The 23,403-nt window shown below is 43.4% G+C and overlaps 1 protein-coding gene across 1 annotated transcript in view; it reads right to left on the bottom strand.

Moving 5' to 3' along the window:
* The window catches only part of RASGRP1 (RAS guanyl releasing protein 1), an 82,133-nt gene that overhangs the window by 3,436 nt on the left and 55,294 nt on the right, over positions 1 to 23,403 (bottom strand). The window contains exons 6-16 of the mRNA XM_081155849.1: positions 21,611 to 21,764; positions 18,387 to 18,560; positions 17,094 to 17,210; positions 14,695 to 14,970; positions 13,209 to 13,289; positions 11,788 to 11,892; positions 10,999 to 11,108; positions 10,137 to 10,281; positions 9,365 to 9,401; positions 8,492 to 8,644; positions 6,844 to 7,229 (exon numbers count right to left, since the gene is read on the bottom strand). Coding sequence (XP_081011975.1) covers positions 6,844 to 7,229; positions 8,492 to 8,644; positions 9,365 to 9,401; positions 10,137 to 10,281; positions 10,999 to 11,108; positions 11,788 to 11,892; positions 13,209 to 13,289; positions 14,695 to 14,970; positions 17,094 to 17,210; positions 18,387 to 18,560; positions 21,611 to 21,764 — 1,738 coding nt within the window. The remainder of the gene's footprint in view (positions 1 to 6,843; positions 7,230 to 8,491; positions 8,645 to 9,364; positions 9,402 to 10,136; positions 10,282 to 10,998; positions 11,109 to 11,787; positions 11,893 to 13,208; positions 13,290 to 14,694; positions 14,971 to 17,093; positions 17,211 to 18,386; positions 18,561 to 21,610; positions 21,765 to 23,403) is intronic.

A 23,403-nucleotide genomic window follows, 5' to 3' on the forward strand; every position in this document is an offset into this window, starting at 1 on the left:
CAGTTATTTTACCCTGAATAGAAAATAACAAGTTAAACATCAAATGAGCATGTGCAAATAGCAATTAGTGTTTGTTAATCATATCAAAGATGCTAATGGCTAACAGGCAGAATAAACTATTCCTGGGCTATAGGTGGATAATGACAAAACCTTTGAGGTTGTGTAAGCAGGAGACCTACACTTGGCAGAAATAGTCTCTGGTCTGGTTTGAGGTATGAAAGTAGTCACTCAGAACATAGTTCATTTTCTCCAAGTGTTTTTACCCCCAAATCATTGAAAACGAATGAACTCTTTTCTTAAAGACAGGAATTTTATGCCATCCTCTAAACTGGGATCTAGTTATCTAATTTTCAGTGATTTAATTATATGGACACCAGTTGGTTTCCAGTCTTGACTTTTTTTTAATTGAAATACATTTGACACATAACATTATGCAAATTTAAGGTGTACAACATGTTAATTTGATAGTTATGTATTGTAATATGATTGCCACTGTATCTATAATTAACACCTCCATCATGTTACATAATTATCCTTTTTAGTAGTTGGAATAATTCTAGTATTAGCAAGTTGGATGATTTTAATACAACATTGTTGTCTATAATTTCTGTAGTGCGCGTTATATCTCGGGCTAATTTACCACTTGTAAGTTTGTACCCTTAAACAACATCTGTCCTATCTTACCACCCCTATTGCCTGGTAACCACCATTTAATTCTCTGCTTTTACAAGTTTGGCTTTTAAAAATTCTATATATAAGTGATACAATACAGTACTTGTTTTTCTCTGACTTATCTCATTTAGCCTAATGTGCTCCAGGTTCATCCATGTTGTCACAAATAGGAAGATTTCCTTCTTTTTATGGCTGAATAGTATTCCACTGTATACGTGTAGCACATTTTCTTTATCCTTTCACCTGTCTATGGACACTTAGGTTGTTCGGTATCTTGGCCATTGTGAATAATGCTGCAGTGAACATGATGGTGCATTTGTTTTCGAGTTAGTGTTTTCACTTTCTTCTGATAAATACCCAGAAGTGGAATTGTTGGATCATAAGGTAGTTCTCCTTTAATTTTTTGAGGAACCTCCATATTTTCCACAATGGATGTAGATGTGCCAATTTACATTCCCACCAGCAGTGCACAAGGGTTCCCTTTCTCCATGTCCTTGTCAGCACTTATTGCTTATATTCTTGATGACAGTCTTTCAAGCAGGTATAGAGGTGATATCTCATTGTAGTTTTTAAAAAATTTATTGTTGAAACTATTACAGATGTCCCCTCCCCCCATTGATCCCCTCCACCCTGCATCCCTCCTGCTCCCCCAGGCCTTCTCCACACTATTGTCTGTGCCCATAGGTCATGCATATATGCACCTAAGTTATTTGATTAATCTCCACACTTCCATCTGAAACTCGTCTGACTGCTCCATGGTTCTATATCTCTATTTTATTTATCAGTTTAGTTTTGATTTGCATTTCCCTGATTAGTGATGATGAGCACATTTTTATGTACCTGTTGGCCATCTGTACGTCTTCTTTGGAAAAATGTCTGTTTAGTTCATTTGCCCATTTTGTTTTATCTTCACCTGAGGATATGTTTGTTGATTTTAGACAGAGGAAGGGGGTGGGGGGAGAAACACTGATGTGAGAAACATAAATCGGTTGCCTCCCGTATGCCTCCGACTGGGGATCGAACCTGAAAACCTTTTGGTGTATGGGGCAACACTCCAACCAACTGAGCTACCCAGTCAGAGCTGCCCATTTTTTAATCGGATTTTTTTGGTTATTAGTTGTATGAGTTTTTTACACACACACACCTTATCTGACAGTTTGCAAAAATGTTCTCCCATTAGATTGCCTTTATCATTTTGTTGTTTTGCTTTGCAAAATCTTTTAGATTTGATGTAGTCTGTCTCATTTGTTGATTTTTTCCTTTTGGTATTTTTACTTTTGGTGTCATATCCCCCAAAAAATCATTGCCAAAACTAATATTGAGGAGCGTCTTCCCTGTTTTCTTTCAGGAGTTTTATAATATCAGATCTTATGTTTAAGTCTTTGATCCATTTTGAGTTAATTTTTGTGAGTGGTGTAAGACGTCCAGTTTCCTTGCTCTGCATGTTTTTTTCCAGTTTTCCCAAAACCACTTGTTGAAGAGACTATATTTTCCCCATTGTGTGCTCTTGGTTCCTCATCGAATATTAGCTGACTGTCCAAGCAGGGGTTTAATTCTGGGCTCTCTTTTCTGTTCCATTGGTCTATGTGTTTATTTTTGTGCCAGTACCATACTGTTTTTATAATTGTAGCTTTGTAGTGTATTTTGAAATCAGGGTGTGTGGTACCTCCAATTTTTTTAAAAATCAGGATTGCTTTGGCTATTTGGGGTCTTTTGTGGTTCCATATAATTTTTAGGATTGTTTTTTCCATTTCCTGAAGAATGCCATTGGTATTTTGATGGGGACTGCATTGAATCTATAGATTGCTTTGGACAGTGTCGATATTTTAACAGTATTAATTCTGCTAATCCATGAGCACAGGTGTCTTTCCATTTATTTATGTCTTCAGTTTCTTTCAGCAAAGTCTTGTAGTTTTCATTGTACAGATCTTTCACTTCCTTGGTTAAATATAGTCTAAGTATTTTTTTGTTTTTGATGCCACTGTGAATGGGAAAGTTTTATTTCTTTTTTAGATGTATAGAAATGCAACTGATTTCTGTATGTTGATTTTTGTATCCTGCAACTTTACTGAAATTGTCGATTAGTTCCAACAGTGTTTTGGTTGAATCTTTGGGATTTTCTATATACAGGCTCATATTGTCTGCAGATAATCCTGTTTTGGATGACTTATTTATTTTTCTTGTTTAATCTCTCTAGCTAAGACTTCTAGTACTATATTGAATAAGACTGACGAGAGTGGGCTTATGTTGAACCATCCTTGCATCCCAGGGATTAATCCCACTTAGTTATGGTGTATAATCCTTTTTATGCGTTCTTCAATTCAGTTTGCTAATTTTTGTTGATAATTTTTGTATCTGTATTTATCAGTGATACTGTCTACAGTTTTCTTGTGGTGCCCTTACCTGTCTTTGGTAATAAGGTAATAATTGTGCCCTTGTAGAATGAGTTTGGAAGTATTCCCTCCTCAAGAGTTTGAGAAGGATTGGTGTTAATTCTTCTTTGAATGTTTCGTAGAATTTGCTAGTGAAGCCATTTTATCCTGGGGTTTTCTGTGCTGGGAGGTTTTTCATTACTATTCAGTCCCTTTGTTATTAGTCTGTTCAGATTTCTATTTCTTTCTGATTCTATCTGTGTAGATTGTGTGTTTCTAGAAATTTATCCATTTCTTTTAGGTTATCTAATTTGTTAGCATATAATTGTTCATAATAGTCTCTTGTGGTCTCATGAATTTGTGTAGTAACAGTTTTAATATCTCCTTTTGCATTTCTAATTTTATTTGAGTCTTTTTCTTAATCTGGCTAAAGGCTTGTCAGTTTCAATCTTTTCAAAAAAATCAGCTTTTAGTTTTGTTGGGCCTTTCTGTTCTTTTTCTTGTCTCTCATTTATTTCTACTCTGATCTTTATGATTTCCTTCCTTCTGCTAATTTTGGGCTTGATTTTTGTTTTGTTCTTTTAGTCCTAAGAGATGTAAAGTTAGGTTGTTTGAGATCTAATTTCTTACGATATGCATTTGTTGCTGTAAACTTTCCTCTTGGAACTGCTTTTGCTGCATCCCATAAGTTTTGATATGTTGTATTTCCATTTTCAAGGTGATTGTTTATTTCCCATTTGATTTTTTGACCCAATGATTGTTCAGTTTCCATATATTTGTAAATTTTCAGTTTTCCTCTTGTTGATTTCTAGTTTCATACCAGTGTGGTCTGAAAATATAGTTATGATTTCAATCTTTAAATTTGCTGAGATTTGTTTTGTGCCCTATCATATGATCTATCCTGGAAAATGTTCCCTGTGCTCTCAAGAATATATATTCTGTGGCTAGTGGATATAATTTTCTATATATGTCTGTTAAGTTGATTTGTTCTAGAGTGTGGTTCAATTCTAACATTTCCTTGTTAATTTTCTGTCTGGATGATCTATCCATTGCTGATAGTGGGGTATTGAAGGCCCCTACTATTATTGTATGGTCTCTTTCTCTCTTTAGATCTGTTTTTGCTTAATATATTTTGGTGTTCCAGTGACGGCTGCATATGTATTTACAATTGTACCTTTTCTCATTATTGTTTTTGGCTTGGAAGTATTTTGTCTGATATAAGTATGGCTACAGTCACTTTGTTTTGGTTTCTACTCACATGGAATATCCTCTTCCATCCCGTCATTTTGAGCTATGAGTCTTTAGAGCTAAAATGAGTTTCCAATAGGTAGCACATAGTTGGGTCTTTTGTTTTTCAATCCATATGTCCACTCTTTGCCTTTTGATTGGTGAATTCAATCTATTTATATTTAGAGTGCTTATTGATGTATAAGGACTTACTACTGCCATCTTATTGTTTGCCTTCTGGTTGTTTTGTATCTCCATTTTTTCTTTTCCCTACACTTACTTTTGTAAAGTGATGGATTTCCATGGTAATTTGTTCAGTCTCTCTTTTTTATGTTTCATAACTTTACTTTAGATTTTTGCTTTGTGGTAACCATGTGGCTTATAAAAAACATATCATAGATAAAATAGCACGTTATTGTCATTTGCCTATAAATTTTCTACCCTTTTACTTCTCCCTTTTTATATTTTTGATGTCACAGTTTACCTCTTTATGCTGTGAATTCATTGAGAAATTAGATAATAGTTCTTTTTAATACTCCTTTAAGTCTTTATACTATAATAAGTGGTTAACACACCTTTCTAATATATAGTTACAGTTTTCTAATTCTGTTTATTTTTCACCTTTGCTAGAGTAGTGTAGGAAAGTAGGTTATTGGGTCAACAGGCAGTTTTCAAATACTCTTCTGTAGGGTTAATACTAATGTACTTCCTTTTAGAGTTAAAGCTCACGGTGAGCTGTGGATGTGGCTATTGAATTGCAGACAGACTGGTCATGGTAAGGATTTTACTTAATAGGAAAGTGGGACTTACTGTTTTTCTAAAACGGAATTGTGAATTCTTTTCCCTAGGTCCGTATGACAAGAAAAAAAGTAAAGAGAGGCAACTGGGAAGTTGGTGAGAGGGTTTATGAGTTCTGGTATTAGTGGGTAGGAATTACTCTGGCCTCCCTCATCTGAAATATTTCCACCACACTCTTTTTGCAGCAAGTAGTAGTGCTGCCAACACCACTGTTCCTTTTCATGGGTGTGTACAACACCCAGATCTGAAGCAGATGTTAGAGAGCATACAGAGTCCTCGCCCTGTATTTCACAGAGGACCAAACAGGCCACAGAGTTTAATAGGCAGGTAGTGTAAGAAACATCTTGGACTAGAAACACAAACCTTTGTAAAGATCTTTCTTCTCTTGAGTTCGCTTTTTAAGATTTCTTTCATTTTTCTTCAAAGTTACTTTTGGCAGTTTCCACCTTTTCATTGACTTAAAGCATGTCTTAAAATAGAGTGAGCAAGAGAGTACCTTTCATCTGTTCTTTTCTCATATGTTCCTCCTAGTATGTCCGTAACTTGTTTCTTTAAACATGTCTCTAACTCAGATCCTGGAGTCTGCCAGGAAAGGAACAACACTGAGAACAAGGCGGGAATCCTGAGGCCATCTTGCAGTTTCAGTGCACCGTGTAGAATTATGTAAGAAGTTCTGCCTAGGTGGATGTTGGCTTTATATTTATAACTATAGGCCTCCAAAAACATTGCCAACCTTGATTTTTTTTTTTTAGGGGGGCGGGAAAGGCAGATAGACATTCCTCCCCTTTAATAAAGTGAATGATAATGTTGGGTCTAATGTAGCCTATGTCTAAAATGACTTATCTGCCATTGGTAAGAAACTACTGTCCCCATGACAAGAAATCTGTCTAAGCCAGCTTAGTGTAAGCTTTGTACCCTAAACAAAAAGAAGTACATTAGTAATTGACCCTAGAGAGTAGAGTATTTGAAAACTGCCTGTTGTTCCATCTCCTACTTTCCTTTTTTAACCTTATCATCCCCTTCTCACATCTTTGGCAGCGTATTCCCAAACTCCTGTTCTCCATTAGGTCCCTTATTAGACACTATGAGCCTAACAGAAAAAAGCAGCTCCCAGTAGTATAATTCTTACCATTTTATAGGTTACATTGCTAGATATATTTGGCTATGCACTTGCCAACTACTACTGACTTAGCTCTTCTAACATATGTAGAGATCAGCACATTATCTGATGTTAGAAATTATTCCCCTCATTTACATTAAGAGGGAGGCTTTTTCTTTGGCGAGTTATAATACTTTTTTTTTTTTTTTTTGGTAGCACACAGATCACCTACCTTCCTTAAGGAAGATGCCTAGGCAACCATGAAGGCCCCAAAGCATAGCCCTGACGGACAGAGTAAAAGGTGTAAGGAAGGAGGACTTAGGAAAGGTCACTTTCAAGTCCCATCTAGAAAGGGGAGTGGTGCCAGCACGGCAAAACGGATCGGTAGGAACTGTCTTCTCCTCAAGGAGCCTGTTGTGAACAGTTTTGGGCCCTGACGCTAGCACTTTGAAATGGCACCTTTAGGCAGTAGGGAGCCCTGTACATACCCGGTTGTGGCCATGTAATGTGACTTGGCCCCCACACATTTCCCTGAGAGAAAGCCTGAATCCCTCTTTTCCTTTCTTTTCTTGCTTTATTCTGCTAGTAACCAACCTGCACTGAACCTTCAGTTTACGTGCCCTCCCCTGGTTTAGCCCCGCTTCTCTGAGAGAGTCTGCAAAAAGGAAAAGGTACCTGTTCCAGCTCTTGGTAGGTTGGGAGTCTGAGGTGACGGAGCTCCTCCTTTGATTTCATGAAGGATTCTTTATTCTCCCACTTGACAAAAGCCCGCTTTCTGACCAAGAGTGGACTGGGGCATGGAGAGGTAGGACTGGGAAGCACGTACAGAGTGTCCTGGGCTGTCTTCCTTGGGGAAGACAGTGCAAAAGGATCAGAAGGGCCCTCACTGCCAATCCAAGGCAGTGATTCGGTCTGGGTGGCCTTGTGGGCGACAGTCCTCTTTAGCCGAACAGAAATCTTCTGTGAGGACACTCCCATGAGCATTATGGTCCGATCTTTGCTTTCTTCACTTTGTTCCACAGCCTCCCCATTATGGAATGGAAAAGGTCCATCCTCAGGAGCTGTAGGAAGACACATGACATGTTAGTGCTCTGGGTAAGAAAAGCAGACTCAGATTGACACAGTTTCAAATGAGATCTTTCTTATTGTTACAGGAATGCCAGAGGCCCAAAGTGGACTCATTTTCAGTCACCCATTTAGGGGATGAAGAGGACTTTGCAGGCCAAACTATGGCCACTGGTATCAGGCTGTATTCACCCTGAGGAAAGGGTATCTTTTTCTGTTTGCACAAAGGTTGCCTAGAGGGTTTCTGTTTCTGCAGAAAAATGGAAGCCCCTGCCTCAGTGCTGTCATGTTTCATAAATACCTTCAGTAGACCCTGGGATTTGGTCCTGATACAGGGGGCCTTGAACAGCTGGTAGGAATTCTCTGTGGCACGTATTGCCCATTTGTACAATAGGCACAGCTTAACTGTGAGAGGGAAGTTCTAGCTTTGTGGAAGTGTATCAAAATCTATTGCCCTCCTTTGATACTGATTAGAAAAGGAGAGAGGAGTCATTCTGGTTTTCTTCTTAGAACCAACAGCCTGACCCAGGGCCAGCCTAGAAATTAACCAGAAGTAGTAAGTTCTTGGAGAAAGAGAGTAGGAGTGGACGAATTTGAGATGGGTAGTAGACTTTAAGATAGACAGCAGATCATCTGTTTACTGCTTTGCAAAGACAGCAGTAATTTTAAAGTATGCTTTCCTATTAGAATTTTACATAGCTATTTCTGTTCCCCATCTTTGCGTTGGTATAGCCAAATGGCTTCTGGACAATGAAAGTTCTCTACTTAGCATTTGTAATGTGAATCAACAGTTGTAATATTAGAAACCTTTTAAGGATCCTAGTTTAATTTTTCCCTACAGGAACATAATTTAAATTAGCATTAAATATTTACCCAAATAAAGCCCAAAATTATACGGTTATTTAAATACCAGAACAAATTGTTATATTCACTCTAAAATAATTATGCTTTCTTTTCTGGAGGCATAGGATGAGTATAAAAAGGTATATAGCCTTTTCCAGACTTCACAGTTAGACACCAGACCTCTGTGTTACTCTCTGCCACTTTCCTCCCATGAAAATTTGGATTTTATGTGACAGTTGTGCCCAAAGATGATGTATAACTCTTAAAATACAGGGTGCATTGTATACAGGTGTGTCTTCCATAATGGGATTTGTGCTGGTTTCCATTAAGAGACAGATAAAAGTAATCTTTTCTCCCTGAAAACTTCACCCTTCTCATTGCACTTTCTAAATGAATGTTCCCAGTGCCTCCTTACTGTGGAGCAGATCTTTGGCTCCCAATGAGCAGAGGTTGAACGTTGGCCCCACAGAGGTGCTGTTCTCTGTGAGAGCTGCTGAGTTCTTGGCTCGCTTCTTGCACTCGAATACAACCAGGTCTTTGCATTGCTTGTGGCAGTTCATCCCGCAGTCTGTGGACAAGACACCTGGTCAGAAGGGCTTTCAGTTTCTTCCCTACGGTCTCAAAACTGCATTCTTACAGGGCCCTCTTGTCACACATGCCATCCTATCTTGTGGAGCTAGGACACCTAGCATTGCTAATGAACCCAGAATTCTCATTTGGTCAATCCTGGGTTGCACAGTTTTGTCGTAGCCCCTATCATGAGTCTCAGAAGCATCATCTTTCTTTGGAGGGAAGACGTGGTTCGGTTTTCCCACACATACTGCTTACTCTAAGGAGATCCTCTGCAGGCTCCCAGCTGTTAGGGCTTATTCTTCCTTCCCTGCAGTAAAAGGTCTCCTTTCCTTCATGAGGTATCTACTGATAAAATGGAAGCTGACAAGGGCCTTTGGCAGTCACTTCTGTTCCAAAAGTGATTCTATGCCTTTCATTGGGGATCCACCTCTCAAGGCCTTATGGGAGCATAACCTCCTGCCAGCCATCCCTCTTTCCAAGGTGGAGAGAGGATTTTGTAAGGGGAAGCTGCATAACTGGTCACCCAGGCACTCCTCTCGTGTGGTGGCAGTCACACTCAGGAGTTCCCCTAGGAAAGCCAGTTTAAGGAGGAGGCTGTGCTGAGAAGCTGCGGGCTGAATGGACAACTACTATGAGTAAAAACAATGCTTTATTATAGGAGAACACCTAAGACCAGGGAAAACAATGCAAGTCAACAGAGCTGCGCCTTACGTACCTTTACATCGATATCCTTGCTTGATCACGCCCCAGAGCTGTGAGACAAGAGACAAAATACGCCACACGTCACTCATCTATCTGGTAGGAGGCTAGGAGCTGACATCCACCCTTGATTTTCCCTCATTCTACTTTTCTACCTCAAGTGGGAGGGAAACTTCATTTCTCTCTCACATGTATTGTCCCTCCTGACCTTAAATTGAAAACAGGAAGGATTCGTGGTTATCAGTCACATGTTCTCAAGAAGCTCATAGGTTTTATGAGCCAGGCCTTCTCTAGGCCATAAGTTGAATCGTAGGACAAACAGGCTTCTAGGGACCCCAGACCAAGAACAAGTCTGGGGTGAGGGACTAGGTTTGGGAGGAAACTGCTGGTCAGGGTGGGACAGAGCACAGGCAGAACCCAGATGACTTCTTAAAGGTAGTTCCTTTTGAAGTGCGGAGGGGTGATGATGATGTTGCCTATTTATTTTTCCTAACATTTGGAACAGCATACGAATATATAATACTTAAAAATATATATACCGAATTTAATTCTTCCTTACCATTTACCCAAGGCCTTGTACCAGAGAGAAAAATAAATCAGGAAGGAATGGGTAAAGATGAGGGCCAGTGAAGCCATACATTTGAGGACCTGGTTATTCTAGGTGTTTGCTTAGGCTCTAAGCTGGGATCACTTGATAAGGGTTGTGAGGTCTGTGCCTGTCTTAGTTATTTAACTTGTCTGATACTCCTCCCCAAGTTCAACCCTGAGGCACTCTAAGAAGAACTTACAAATCCAGCACAGTTGTCACAGAAAGTAGGCTTCAGGTAGGTTGTCTCTTGGAAGTTGTGAGGAAAGCCCAGGCCCAGCTTGGAGTAGATTGAGCTGGCCCTCATGAAGTAGGCCGTGATCTCTTCCCTGCTGATGAGGCCTTCCCTGCAGTGGACGACAGACCAGGATGTGAGGGGGGTCAAGGGTGGCTTCCAACCCTAGAAGTTCACCTTTCTTTTCATCCCTGAATGTTAGTACAGGAGGTGTTACCTGGTCATTGCTGCCATGAGCCCTCCTCTTAATCATACACGAATAGTTTGTAATAAGTAGTCGAGACAGCATTACTCATTTTTATAGAGTTCTTTGGCTAACCTAGGTTTTCCCAACTAATTTAACCACTATCTACAAGACTTAAAAAAGAAATGATGGAAAAATTGTGTGTATAGGGAGAAAAATACCTTATGATGCAGTTTCTGACTTCAGAAAGTGCATAATACATACCTGGAACCCACCAACCATATATTTGGTTTTATATAGAGAATGAAGATAAAACTTATATAACCTTGCAAAAAGTAAATACGCAGGTTATTAATAAATATTAGTTTCTCATATAATCTGTAAGGACAAAACAAGAAGGAAGACTAAACTTTTAAAATTTCATAGCTGACTATTCCTAAACTGGCTTCATGGTCTCTTGTGGTCCAAACCAAAGCCAGGTAGGCATTCATTTGATGATTGCTCTCTCAGCCCCAATATCTTAGCCCTAGTATTAAGTGATCAGAGCAGCAGCACATCCAAGTTTATAAGTTCTTCTAGTGACACACCACACACTGCTTTTACCAAAGGACTCATAACCACATGTTCCCCTATGCAAGCTCTCACCTGTCTTTGTCCATCACACAGAATGAAAATGGAAAACTTGCAGCAATTTTTTCAAATTCTTCCTGAGAAATGTATCCATCTTGGTCATGATCATAGTTCTTGAAGACAGACTGTGAAAAAAGGAAACCAATCATTTCTTCCTTTAGATAAACGACAAAGGGGTTAAGAATGAGAGGAACAAGGGAACATGCTTGCGAAGCTGCTGCAACGATGTGTGGTCACATCTGGGCGTGGCCAGGTGCTTTCGATGCATTAGCATACCGTTACTCCGCCACCTTGGCTAGTGTGCTCCTCGCTCATGCCCAGAGGATGCTCTCCCTTCACTCTGCCCTTCACTGCTGGGCTCAGATGGCACCTTCTCTGAAGCTTTAGCTCCACTGGAAGTGCACCTTCCCCATTCTTGTCCTCAGCTGCTCATTGCCCTGTCACTTTCTGGCTCACTCTTTTCTGTTGTTATGCTGGAATGGTCTGAATCAAGTACTGCCAAGATTTTCAGATTCTCATTACCTTTTACTCAAACCTTTTCCAACACCTTTCTGCCCCCAAATCAACTGGCAACCTTTAAATATATACTGTCCTCCTAGGTCTTTAAGAGGAGGCTCACCTCCCCCCATCTAAGGCCAAAATGTGTTGGCACAATGTAACTCCTGGACGGTTCTAGAGCCACAGTATGAGAAACGTGGTTCCCTGTGCTCACATAGGAGTGAGTTTCAAGTTTCTCACCCTGTTTCTACTGCTGCACCCCCTCCCCTTCTCCCGACATAGAAAACGAAGCCTGGCTGTACTTACATCCACCATCCGCTGGACGTGTTTGCTTATAGTCTTTGGGTCCGGTTTGGGAGACACTCCAGAGGCCCAGTCCACTACTACTGGTGGCTTTGAAGGTGTTAGTGGCTAAAATGAAATACACAGAGACATCCCCGTGACAAATGCAATATAATCCACAGCTCCTTCCTTTCTCACTACCTGAGGGCTGCGGACAACCCCCAACTATGTGCTGTGGCAAGGAGCAGAGAGCCCACACCCTGAAATTTAGAACGGTAATCCTAGCTAACACGAGCACTGTGTCTTCCTGTTTACAAGATGTTGCTCACATACATTATCTCCATCTACAGATAAAGTTCTCAACCTACCTTTGTTTCAATTCCCTCTCTTCAAACCTTTGTCAAAGCTACCAACAAAGAGTAAAGAGGGTCACTTAAACTCCCTCTCTGTTCTCTCTCACTATTTAGTAGAGAGATAGATGAGGCGGAAAATAGCTAAAAGGCAGGAAGACACATAAGAAAAATCCGAGGCCTATACAAGCTGAGATGGAACCCACTCTTAAGTATTTAAGACTTGGCCCAAATTGAAATGTCTTCTAAAAACAAGAAGGTACCCTTTCCATTGAAATGCCTTCTAACATTCTGAAAATGGGATCTATCAAATATTTTCAGTGAACATCTTCCATTACAGTAGGAAGGTAGAACTTGATCTTCGGTATAGACAATGAAATTTAGCTACCTGAACAGGTAAGCTGAATTTCACATGTCCAGGCAACTCCCTTCCCTTGAGTACCACTTGTTTTGGGGCTGGGAAGCTTCCCAGGACACTGTGGGGAAGTATTGGTCATTTAGAAGGTAGATGGGTACTTAAACCTGCCTGTAGGGAACCGGGGCCAGGTATCCTGTGATGTTCTGACTGCAGCTCGAGGACCGTGCTGTTTGTGGTCCTCTCTGCACAGGGGGTCAAAAGACTTAATAGCCTGCTCTTTCTGACCCAGGGACTGTAGCACAATGGGGCTGCTCTATCTACCAAGCTGGAAATCCTCTGAAGTTAGCTTCTGATAGTGTGCATATTGCTCGCATTTTCATCAACAAATCACAGAAGGGACACTAATGTGGGGACACTTTATAGTAAATAGGAGGGGGAGGGGGAGGTACTGGCCCACAGTACTCTCTCCCATCTCTAATGTAAACCACTGACTCCACCACTCATTCATGCTCTCACGACATTTAGTTAGTTACGGTTCACACATCAGTTACCCCTTCAAAAAGACTAGGCTCTTTGGTGAGGAACTGTTCCTCACACAAATGTTGAAGCTTTCTCTGTTCCTAGCATAAGGCTGGGCACACAGTAGAAACATAATACTCTTATGAAACTGAACTGAAAGTCTGTTCCTTCAGATGAATACACCTGTTACCTGCAAGAATCGTAATAGGAAAACTCACTGGAGCTCTGTGGTTCCTTGGTTCCCGGGCATAGGAAAGCTCATAGATTTCATCTTCAGTGTAGTAGAGATCTAGGGATAACTGTGGATCAAAACAACAGGGTTAACTGTTAGGATGCTAGATTTCTTTCTTGGTTCTTCCTTACCAGTGGTGTACTCTTCTAGGCTCTTAGTAGTTTTTTTTTAAATTCGCAATAGGGCCAACATTCTTAATTGTTAAAATGTTTTTAAATTTTGGAGAAGTCTCAAGATGGTCTCACTTAAACTACAGTTTAATCTCTAAGCCTTTATGTAGACTTTAGGCCCTATGTGGTCAAAAGGTCCACACTTCACTTGTTCTATCCCCGAGCAGAGAGATGATCTGAAAGAATAGTTTGCATGGCCTGATACTATAAAAACTTGATTATCGCACCAGAACCCAGTTTAAATAATGGTATTATTAAACAATATTAAGAGTTAATAAATTCCACATATATATTAGAACTACAACATTTTAGAGGAGAGAGGTCTTACAAATAATCTTGTTCTGAACCTATAATCTATGGATGGGCTTCAGGAGGTTCAGAACTCAAAAGTATCTGTCTTATGTATATTTTTCTGGGATGAAAAGCTTTCATCAGAGGATTTGTGATCCCCCAAAGTTAAGATTCTGTACATCTTTCCACAGATGATGGTGTGTAAGGCCAAGACCAAGGCTGCCTGGCCATTAGAGAAAGGGCTAGGATTAGACACCAGCTGGATGCAAAGCCCGGGGCTCTATCAGAATCATCCTGTGAGGTAGGAAGAAGCTATACTTACTCCATTCTGCAAAAAAAGCACATTAAAGACTGTATAACTTCAGAACTGAAAGAGAAGTTTGAAGTTAGCTCCTAGACGAATCCTTCTGGTTTTACAGAGGAGGAAACGGGGCTTAGAGTTATATGCCCGCAGTCACACAGCTGGTGAGCTGCAGAACTGCAGGTCTGGAAGGCAGTCATCTGATCCCCCTGCACTCAAAGTTCAAGTCCTGGTCCCTGCACTACTGAAGTGTTCACTTCCCCTTGACTTGAATACCTCCAGGAACAGGAATCCAAATAATGAACCTGTGTTTTTTTTCTCGTTGCTTGTCCTTTTTTATGAGAACACACAGTCTCCATCTCTTACCAAGCCCGTGTCCTGATCTGCTCTCAGCTCCTCCCACAGAGCTTAGGACTGACTGCTTCTGCAGGAAGAGGGGAACACTCCTAGGAGTTGGAAGGGCATACTGCTGAAGAGGACAGCCACTGGGGTCCTAATCCCTGGGTCTGAACCCAGGCTCTACTGCTTATTAATGTCTAGTCCTCTGGACAATTATGTCTCTGTGCCTCCATATCCCCATCCATAAAAAGGGTAATAGCAGTATCTACTTCCTAGTTTGTATGAGGATTAACTGAGCTAATATTTGGTAAGGTGCAGAGAGTGGTGCCTGACACCCAGTGCTTATTTATCGTCTCCCAGGTGAGCCTCACCGTCAGCAGGTGCACCAAGTCCTTGTTGGCCTCCAAGGGTGGGGCCACCTCCTGCAGCTGGACCAGTTCGTTGATATGATTGTAAAGGGCCAGCAGCTTGTGGACGTTCACCTTCCCATCCTCCAGGTAGTCAGGCATGGCTTCATACAGGGAGATGAGGTCCTTGAGATGCACCCCCAGGATGGGGATCTTGAAGTGGGTGCACTCCCCATAGGCTCGCCGGTAGTTGTCATAATTTCTACAGGAGGACAGTAGTTCTGTCATCTCACCCAGGACCTGAAAAGCAGAAGAGGAGACCCAATCACTGCAGGCAGGTTTTACTGTCTGCAGTGGCCACCTTGTCTGCTTTCAGCCTCCACCATGATTGGACCCCATCCCTAATCTGTTGGGCAGGGGTGCAGATCATGATCCCAAATGAACACTCCAGCTTATGGCACAGAGTGCAGTTACAAACACAGGTGTGCTTTACTTGATTCTACTACACAACTGGAAAATTTTAAATGTCTTATCTTTTTTACACTAAAGTTTTTTCTTAAAAAATAAGCACCTGATATAAAAATCAAAAAGGTACAAGAGTACACAGTGACTAATGTGTCCCTCTGACCTCTGTCCCCAGTGTCTTGGGTCCTAGAGACACCACATTCCTTAGCATTTGGAATGTGGGATTAGAAGTGCTGAGGGTGCTGGCATGGGGGAAAGCAAGCAGAGCTTTGTTCTGCATGCTGCGCTCTGTGGGCCTTCTCTCATGACTCAACACAGGCTTAAGTCTAGGAAGCAGGTGACATTCCATTCACTGACTGAAACCCTGACCTGGAGAGAATGAATAGAGCAGACCAATTCCCAGCAGAGGATGGGGCAGAGGCCCCGTCCCACCCTGGGCCCTGGAAGGGGCAGGGCTGCTCACCACAAAACGGGAACAACCAGATCTGGGGTTCTTTCCAAACACCCTGGCTCAGGTCAGCCAGCGGCTCACAGAACCCCACTCCCCATGTACTGACCAGCTTTCTCAGAAGACTGTCTGCCAATCATGTTACAACACAAAATTACCATTGTTAACACTGTGCCGGAAATTCTTTTAATAAAATTGTGGCCTAAGAAGAGCCTGAGGTTCCAGAGTTAGCCCCACTCAGTCACTCTGAGCTGGAGAGCGCCCCCTCCTCATACACCCTTAGCAAACAGTGCTGGGGAGTGTGAGTAGGGAAGGTGCTCAAAGATGAGACTAACAGCAAAAAATAATGTTTCTGTTCTTAGAAGGTGAAATAAATGATGGGGGGACACTTGCTTTAATGCTAGACTTAACTAATTCATTCTGCACACCACCCAGAGGGGCAGCAGCTACAGACAAGGAAACACTGGTATTGGGGACCCCGAGCGGGAGAGGAGCGAGCTGTATCTTATAAGTGAGATGACACGAAGGCACATAATCTCTGTGACTACCTCCTTCTGTCACCTCTGTGACATGGGCAATCTATTCGGCTGTCCTGCCTGGTCTCAGAAGAACTATTACAGAACTACTAGAGAATTATGAGGTGCCCAGACCACTGGGAGGAGTGGGTCATTTTCCTCGGAGCCGAGCCCTGTGAGAGCAGGGATGGTTGATTAGAGGCTCCCCAAAGAAGGCTGCACACCTGGGAAAATGGATGGGATAACGAGGCACAGAGGTCTCTCCCTAAGAAGGGAGTCTCTGTGTCAGCTTGGGAGGATTGGGGTTTGAGATTAGGAAGGGAGGGCTGGTCCTCTTACATGAGATGAAAATGCTCAGAGCAGTCATGTAATCCATACCACACACATCTGCACTGATATTTCCCATATACCATAGTGTTTATACCAGTCTTACGTTATAAAGTATTAAAGTCAATTCTGTAAAATCTAATTAAGAATGTAGGAAAATACATAGGATATTTAAGAAAAATATTCCTTAATGGAAACACAAAATAGCACCTGAAAAGCTCATTTCCAATTATCTGGGAAAATTCTGCTATCCAGAATGTTACTCTCCTAGGGATCTGGAGAGCAAGGGTTTCATGTGTCACTGTACGAGTGCACTTGACATGCAGACTGGTCCACTGTTCCTTTGAGGAAAACATTCTGAGCAAGGGAGTAAGTATTAAAGACAGTGACTGACATCCAGTGGCACATGAGCCTGGGAAGGAGGCACACATGACTCTATCTGACCAGCAGGGACATGTGCAGCGAAACAGGAAGACTGAATCACAGCCACTCTCGGATCTGTGACACCCCCACCCTGCGGGTTTTCTTGGGGTTTGCCCCCTTGGTATTGCCTGGTTGACGGGATGGTGTGGTTCGCACATGCTCCCTGGGTTACTCCCTCAAGGAGAAAAGGTTGACACTGGCCCTAGGAATGTGCTAGGAGCTTCAGGAGAGAAAGTGGCACTGACCTTATTGATTTCATGTGGGACGTGTGAACTGGTCTCCTTGAGCCTGGAGATGGAGCTGTGACACAGGCCGCCTATCACAGCCATCAAAGTATTGAAGTTCTGGAGTTGGTGGAGTTTCTGCAACACACAAAACACGTAAGAAGAGTCACTGACCATGTCAGTCACACGCACGCTCAGAGGCTGCCTCCCGTCTCGGTGCGCTGTCTTCCTTACACTGGTTAAGCACTAGTGATTGGTGTTACAATTTTCTGTTCATGTCTCCCCTTAGGCTTAATTCCAGACCAGGAGATCCCAAGTCTAGCAAGGCGTCATGTCTCCCTCCCTTTGTGCTGCTGGTCAGCAGACCACCATCTAGACCAGCAGTTTCTAAGAAGCACCCAAAGTACTTGTTTAACACAAAAACCTCTGCCCAGATATTCTGATTGCCCGGATGTGGGGTTGAGCTTAGTGATCTGTGCTTTTAACAGAGATTTAGTTAATATCGGAGCAGGCAGTACATGTATGAAACTTTGAGAAACACTGGTCTCAAACACTGGTTTCTCTTTGAGAAACTAGACCACCTAGAACTGGAAAATGTATCATTAAGCATAATATTATATATCTTCCACACCAAATTGACCAGGCTTTTGTGTTTTTGAGGACAAGGGCTGTCTTATTCTCCTGGGCAGTGCCAGTGCCTATATAGGTCAGTAATTGGGACAGAGATGCTAGAATCTCTGGGGAATTTCATATGTGTTCACAGTAGTGTAGGTCCTCAAATAACATCGTTTCAGTCAATGTCTTTTCATCATAAGGTTAATGAGATGCCTGACTCTTGTTTATATCAATTAGCCTATTAAAACTGGTTTCATTATGTCACAGACCTCCTGATGGCATTAAGTGAGGAATTACTGTAGCATTTCCTCTTATCAAATGCTTACATGCTGCCCCTCAAACACTAAACTCAGACATTTAACACGGCATGGGCCCAAAGACCTGACAACTCCAGCCCCAGGAAAACTTGGTCTTGCCCTCGCCTTTGTTACGTGGGCCAGATGTGAGAAAACAGCGTAGGCTGGTAAGTACCTTCTAAGAAATATTAAAGATCTAAACAGATCCAAAACCATATCCTGACCCGAGGAGGCCCTCTCCATAGTGCCCTTCTGTGGGAAATAGAAAAGTATCCACATCTGGACCTCAGGACAGTTCAAGGCGCACTAACCGCACCGTTGCTCAGGAGGGAAAAGACGTGGCTGCAGGAAGAGGGGCTAATTCCCCTCATAGCCCAGTCCATACCCTTCCTCCGCCACTCACCTGGGCCACCTGGATGAACTTGATGAAGACTTCGGCTCTGAGCTGCGGGGTGGGGCGGCTGAGCACCATCAGCTGCACCCACTGCGAGATGCCGTTGCACAGGGCTATGGACCGCTCCATGGTGGGGTTCTCCTTCACGCAGCTGTTCACCAGGTAATTCTGATAGTCGGAGAACTGGGGGGGAAGGAACCCATCAGGACTGCTGCTCTGGTGTTCTGGGAGATCCCAGGGGCAGGGTCACCTCTGTTCAGTTGATGGCTTGGAACTGCTGTGGGCCAGAGGAGCTCTTGGTCCCCCTCTCCTGTGTCCTCTACTTGACTGACGAAAACGTGGGAAGGAAACCTACCCACAGCACCGTCTCTACACCAAAAGTCATTAGGCACAAGTGGATGTGTACCAGGTAATTCAACACACTAGTTAATTCAAATTGTATTTGGGTAGATATTGGTACTTCTACATTCTAAAGAATACAGAAGAAAAACCTCAGTCCTAATTCCACCTCTGTGGCTGAAGTTAAGGGGAAAAAAGGAATTCGTAAGACTCTCCTCCCTGCCCCCACCCCGATGCTCTCCATCTCCCTCCCTCCCTTTCTCCCCCAGCTGTTTCCATGCCTTAAGCATGGGATGATAAATCTGCTCTATCTAGCACATGAAATTGTTATGAAGATCAAACATGATAAGGTGTGAAACTACTTTAACTTTTCAAAGTGCTACATAAATGTGAGGTGGTGCTCACAGGATAATTATCACCTTCGAGCTAAAACAAACCTGTGTGAGTTTACTTTGAACTCGAACAGAGGCCAGGTGAGCTGGGTACATGAAACCTGGTTAGCTAATTCTGTGACCAGAGTTTCCCAACTAGACAATAGCCCTGACTATGGTTGACAGTTGAACAGCATATGGGAAACTGGAAACGTCCCGGAAGGTCGCTATAGAAGCGATGACTGTAGCAGTCATCCCTGCCCCAAACAATCCTGCTCAGGTAGGATAACCAACAGGAGGTGCCAGCTCCCCGCCCCAGCGCTGCTTCGGAAGGTCTTGGTGCTGCTCGCCAGGTGCGTCCAGCTCTTCGCTCCTGAACTCACCCTCTGAAGTCAGGTGTGACCGTGTATGTAGCACAGCTCAGCCAGCAGCATTTAAGTGGAAATGATGTGACTTTTGAGGGAGATATGAGAGCCACTGAATTATCTGCCACGTTGCCCTTCCACCGCTGCAGGGAGTGTGGAAGCTGCGTAAAGACAAGCCTCCCGCATCCCGTCCCCGAGCGGCTGTGATCGGCAGGGGCCTCTGCTGACCCATGTCTGATGTATAGCGTGAGTGAGAGACACTCTTTTGCTTTGTGGGGCCACTGAGATTGTGGGGGAGGAGCTGGGGGGGACTTCAGTATACATACTTCAGTCCTGCCTGCCTGGGAATACACTGATGAGAGAAACTCACAACCTAAATAAAATAAATGCAAATTAACTGAGCCCCATTTCACTGTGCTGGGATTACTCACGGGGAGAAAACTGAGTAGGGCCAAAACCACTGCTTAGGAGAGACACACAGAGCAAAAATACTGGCTCTTACAGAAAATTCCCATGACTCATTCCAGTGAATTCATTTATATACCCCCTCTTCCCCTATAAATATAACACTGAATTCACTTGTTTTTTAAAAGAATTATCTCAGTAATCTCACCACACCCCCCCTCCCGCAAAGTATTATAATAAACAGAAAATACCAAGTGCCATCAATTCACAGCAGGGAGACACTTCCCTCTGATCTCACGATGGAGGGAAAATTATTGTTTGGGAAAACTAGAACTGTGGAGGGAAAAGAAAATGTCCCCCAAGCAGCCATCCTCTATGAGGTCACTATACCATTCAAAAGTAATGAGGGTTCCCAATGCTTTCTTTTGTAAACAGAGCACCGCCTCAACCCTAGGGAGCACAGGCTCAGAGTCCCTGTTCTACACGGATTTTCTACTCCTGCCTCCGCTGGGCTGAGCACTGGCATCAGGCAGACATCCCCGGCTGACCAAGCAGCCCTGCCAGCTGGGCCCAGCACAGCTCAGATTTTCACTGTGATAAATTGCTCCCTTCAGCATCCCTCCCGTGACAGGGGAAGGTACTGCCAAATGGAAACTCCCCAGGCGGAGCCTCCCAGCCGGGTCCTGTGGTTCTGTCTGAGGGGCGCCAGTGAGGGAACTGAGGGGCTAGTGCAGATTAACGCTTCGAGACTTATCTCCAAATGGGAGCTGGGGGTTTCCTGGCTGGCTGGGCAAACAGCTGTGCAAAAACAGATGCCAGCATTATGGGAGAAAGGCTGAAATAACTTCTGTCACCTGGTTTGCAGGACTCCTTTCAAACAGAACCAGGCTCAGTACATTGGTGCTGAATGACAGAGACAGGCATGTAATTCCAGCCCCGGCTCTTAATCTCATAAACTGTGTGACCTTGTCGAGCCACCCCTCTGGGCCTCCATTCCCTCATCCGGGGAATACTGGCCATTCTAAGAAATGCATCCAGCAACTAGGCAATCTCCATTTCTAGAGCAAAGCTGAAGACTATTTTTCAGTAGGGGCAGGGGCTGAGTGAAGGTGTCCCTTCCCTGGAAAGCAAGTGGCCAGTGAGGGTCTGTCTGTGAGCCTCTGACGTGTTGACAAGTTCTCTTGTATGGAACAGTGTTCTTTGGCATCATGTATGGAGATTGAAGGAGCAAGTTTGGGTCAGCATAGTTTATCTTTAGAATCATTGGCAATGGCTGGGCCATGTCAGCACCTTCATGGATTTAGGTATATTCTGGGCTGGACCAGTAACGTCTACTTTATTTGGGCATGTCCCAGAGCCATTCAAAACCTGCCCTAGAATGAACTCAGTCTTAGAAGACACAGCTCCATTTTTGGGAGGGAGGAAAATGAAGAAACAATTTCTGGCAACCTAATGACTACCGGGAGTAAAAAATGTGTGTGTGTGTGTGTGTGTGTGTGTGTGTGTGTACACTTGCGTATGCATGTGCCCGCTGCGTTGTCACTTGAGCGCAGGGTGGGGCAGGCATGGAGGATGGGGGGAAGGACAGCGCCCCAGGAACTCAGAGCGCACTGCTTCCCCCACGGCGCAGTCTGACAGGAGGCCCGCTGCCCTGAGGGGGCCTCTGGGGCTGGGTGGTGAGCAGGCTGCTGAATTTCTCTGCTTATGTTCAGAAATACTGCAGGGAAGTGCTTCCCCCGCCCCCGGTACATACGGATATCCTCCGGAAGGACTTGAACTCAAGGTAGGTGAGGTGCTCCGACAACTCTTCTGGCTCCAGGTGGTCAAAGAGCAGGGAGACTTTCCTTTTCTTGCTGGTGTTGGATTTTATCCTTTGAGTGAGTTTCCTGGACCAGTCGCGGGCATTGCTTTTGTGGTTAAATGTGCAAGACAGAAGATGGGGAAAAAGAATAAATTGAAATTGCTTTTGAATGCAAGTAAGTCCATTAACGTTTCACACAAGAATATGCAAGGAACCATTAGTTCACTTTCCTTGGCCAAAACAATGCATTAACAGAGCTTTCCCAAGTAGATTTTCCCATGGCGGCAACTAGGCGGCCTTGCTGGTTTCCTGTGAACCTTTTGAACGCTCCATAGGAATTGGGGACTCTTTTAAGGCCTTGGGAAGGACAGGGTCTCAAGCACTGGCCACCGTTTTCTGGTCTTTGGCCCCAGCTCCTTCCTCTAGGCCCTGGCACCTCTGCTCTCTCCATGCCTACTCTGTGTCCCTTCCTTCTATAAGGGTGCAGGGAATCTCCAACTGGTTAGAAATCTCAAGGTAGGAGGGTAGTTTTCATTTCAGAAGAGCACAGAGAGCCACGGAGAGGAGATGTCATGCTGCAGGGAATCATGGGTAGGAACATGTGGTCACTGTGAGCAGACTGGTGGCATTTTCCTCCATGTCCCCAGCTGGTGTAGCTGATGTCCCCAAGGAAGCCTAGTCAACCCTGGAGTGCCCACCCCAACACCATTTTCTTGAAGCCAACCCATATGTTTCTGATTTAGTTTCAATTTCCTACACTAAGGAAGCAAAGGGAAAAGGTCATTTTGTGAGGAGCAGGTTACAGATCTGTTTCCCACACTGGAGTTCCTGAGAACCTTGTCTCTCTACAGAGGGGTATGTGGTCAGATGAGTTTGGCAAATGCTACAAATTCTGTCTAGCCCCCTTGGCCAATGAGCATATTAGACTCTGAGATGCACTGCAAGTTTAACTCACTATTTCTCAAATATATCTGGTCGGGCACTATCCCATTGACTAATTCCTAAAGAATAGACTGGGAAATATTAGTAGAAGGAAGTCACCAAGGGACAAGATTTGGATTAGAGAACTGCCCTGGGGCCTAGATTCTGCATCTTTAAAATGAGGAAATTGTTACTTGAAAATCTCTTTTATCTTTTGAGTTGTATTATTCTAAGTAGGGAGGCACAGAGAAAGAATCCAAACTGACAGATCCGTTTATTTGGGACTATGATATGCCATTTTTATGACCTAGTGCCCTGAGCTTCCGCTCTGCCACTAACTTAGCTGGCTGTGTGACCCAGACGGGCCAGATAGCCTTGCTGAGCCTCAGCTTCCCAGAATGCTGGATGAAACTATTTCTAGAATTTGTTTCAGTTCTAGAATTCTATATCCTAGGGATCTGCACCCTGTGAACATCTTAGCATGCAATGTGTGCACCCTCCCCTCCCAAATTAGGAAAGTATTCATTTTTCAGAGTGGGCTAGCCTCGCTAAATATGACATCCCAGGAGTAATGTGAAATACTGCTGAGCTTTCTGCAAGTTCCTGAGGTCTGAGTGTCTTTCATAGACTCCGCATGTGTTACACGCCCTCTGCTCAGTACACTGTTGGCAGTCCCTTCCCCATTTTCAAGCTCGGGGGCCTCCAGGCATTAGCTGCTGAGTTTAGTCACTGAGCTTTCAGTTTCTCATGCTCTGGACACATTTTAGTCAATACCCTGCTACCTGATTTCCTTTTGACTGGGTCTTACATCTTTTCTGCTCGTG

Source organism: Miniopterus schreibersii (assembly GCF_964146895.1).
Source record: "Miniopterus schreibersii genome assembly, chromosome: 1".
Taxonomy (NCBI): domain Eukaryota; kingdom Metazoa; phylum Chordata; class Mammalia; order Chiroptera; family Miniopteridae; genus Miniopterus; species Miniopterus schreibersii.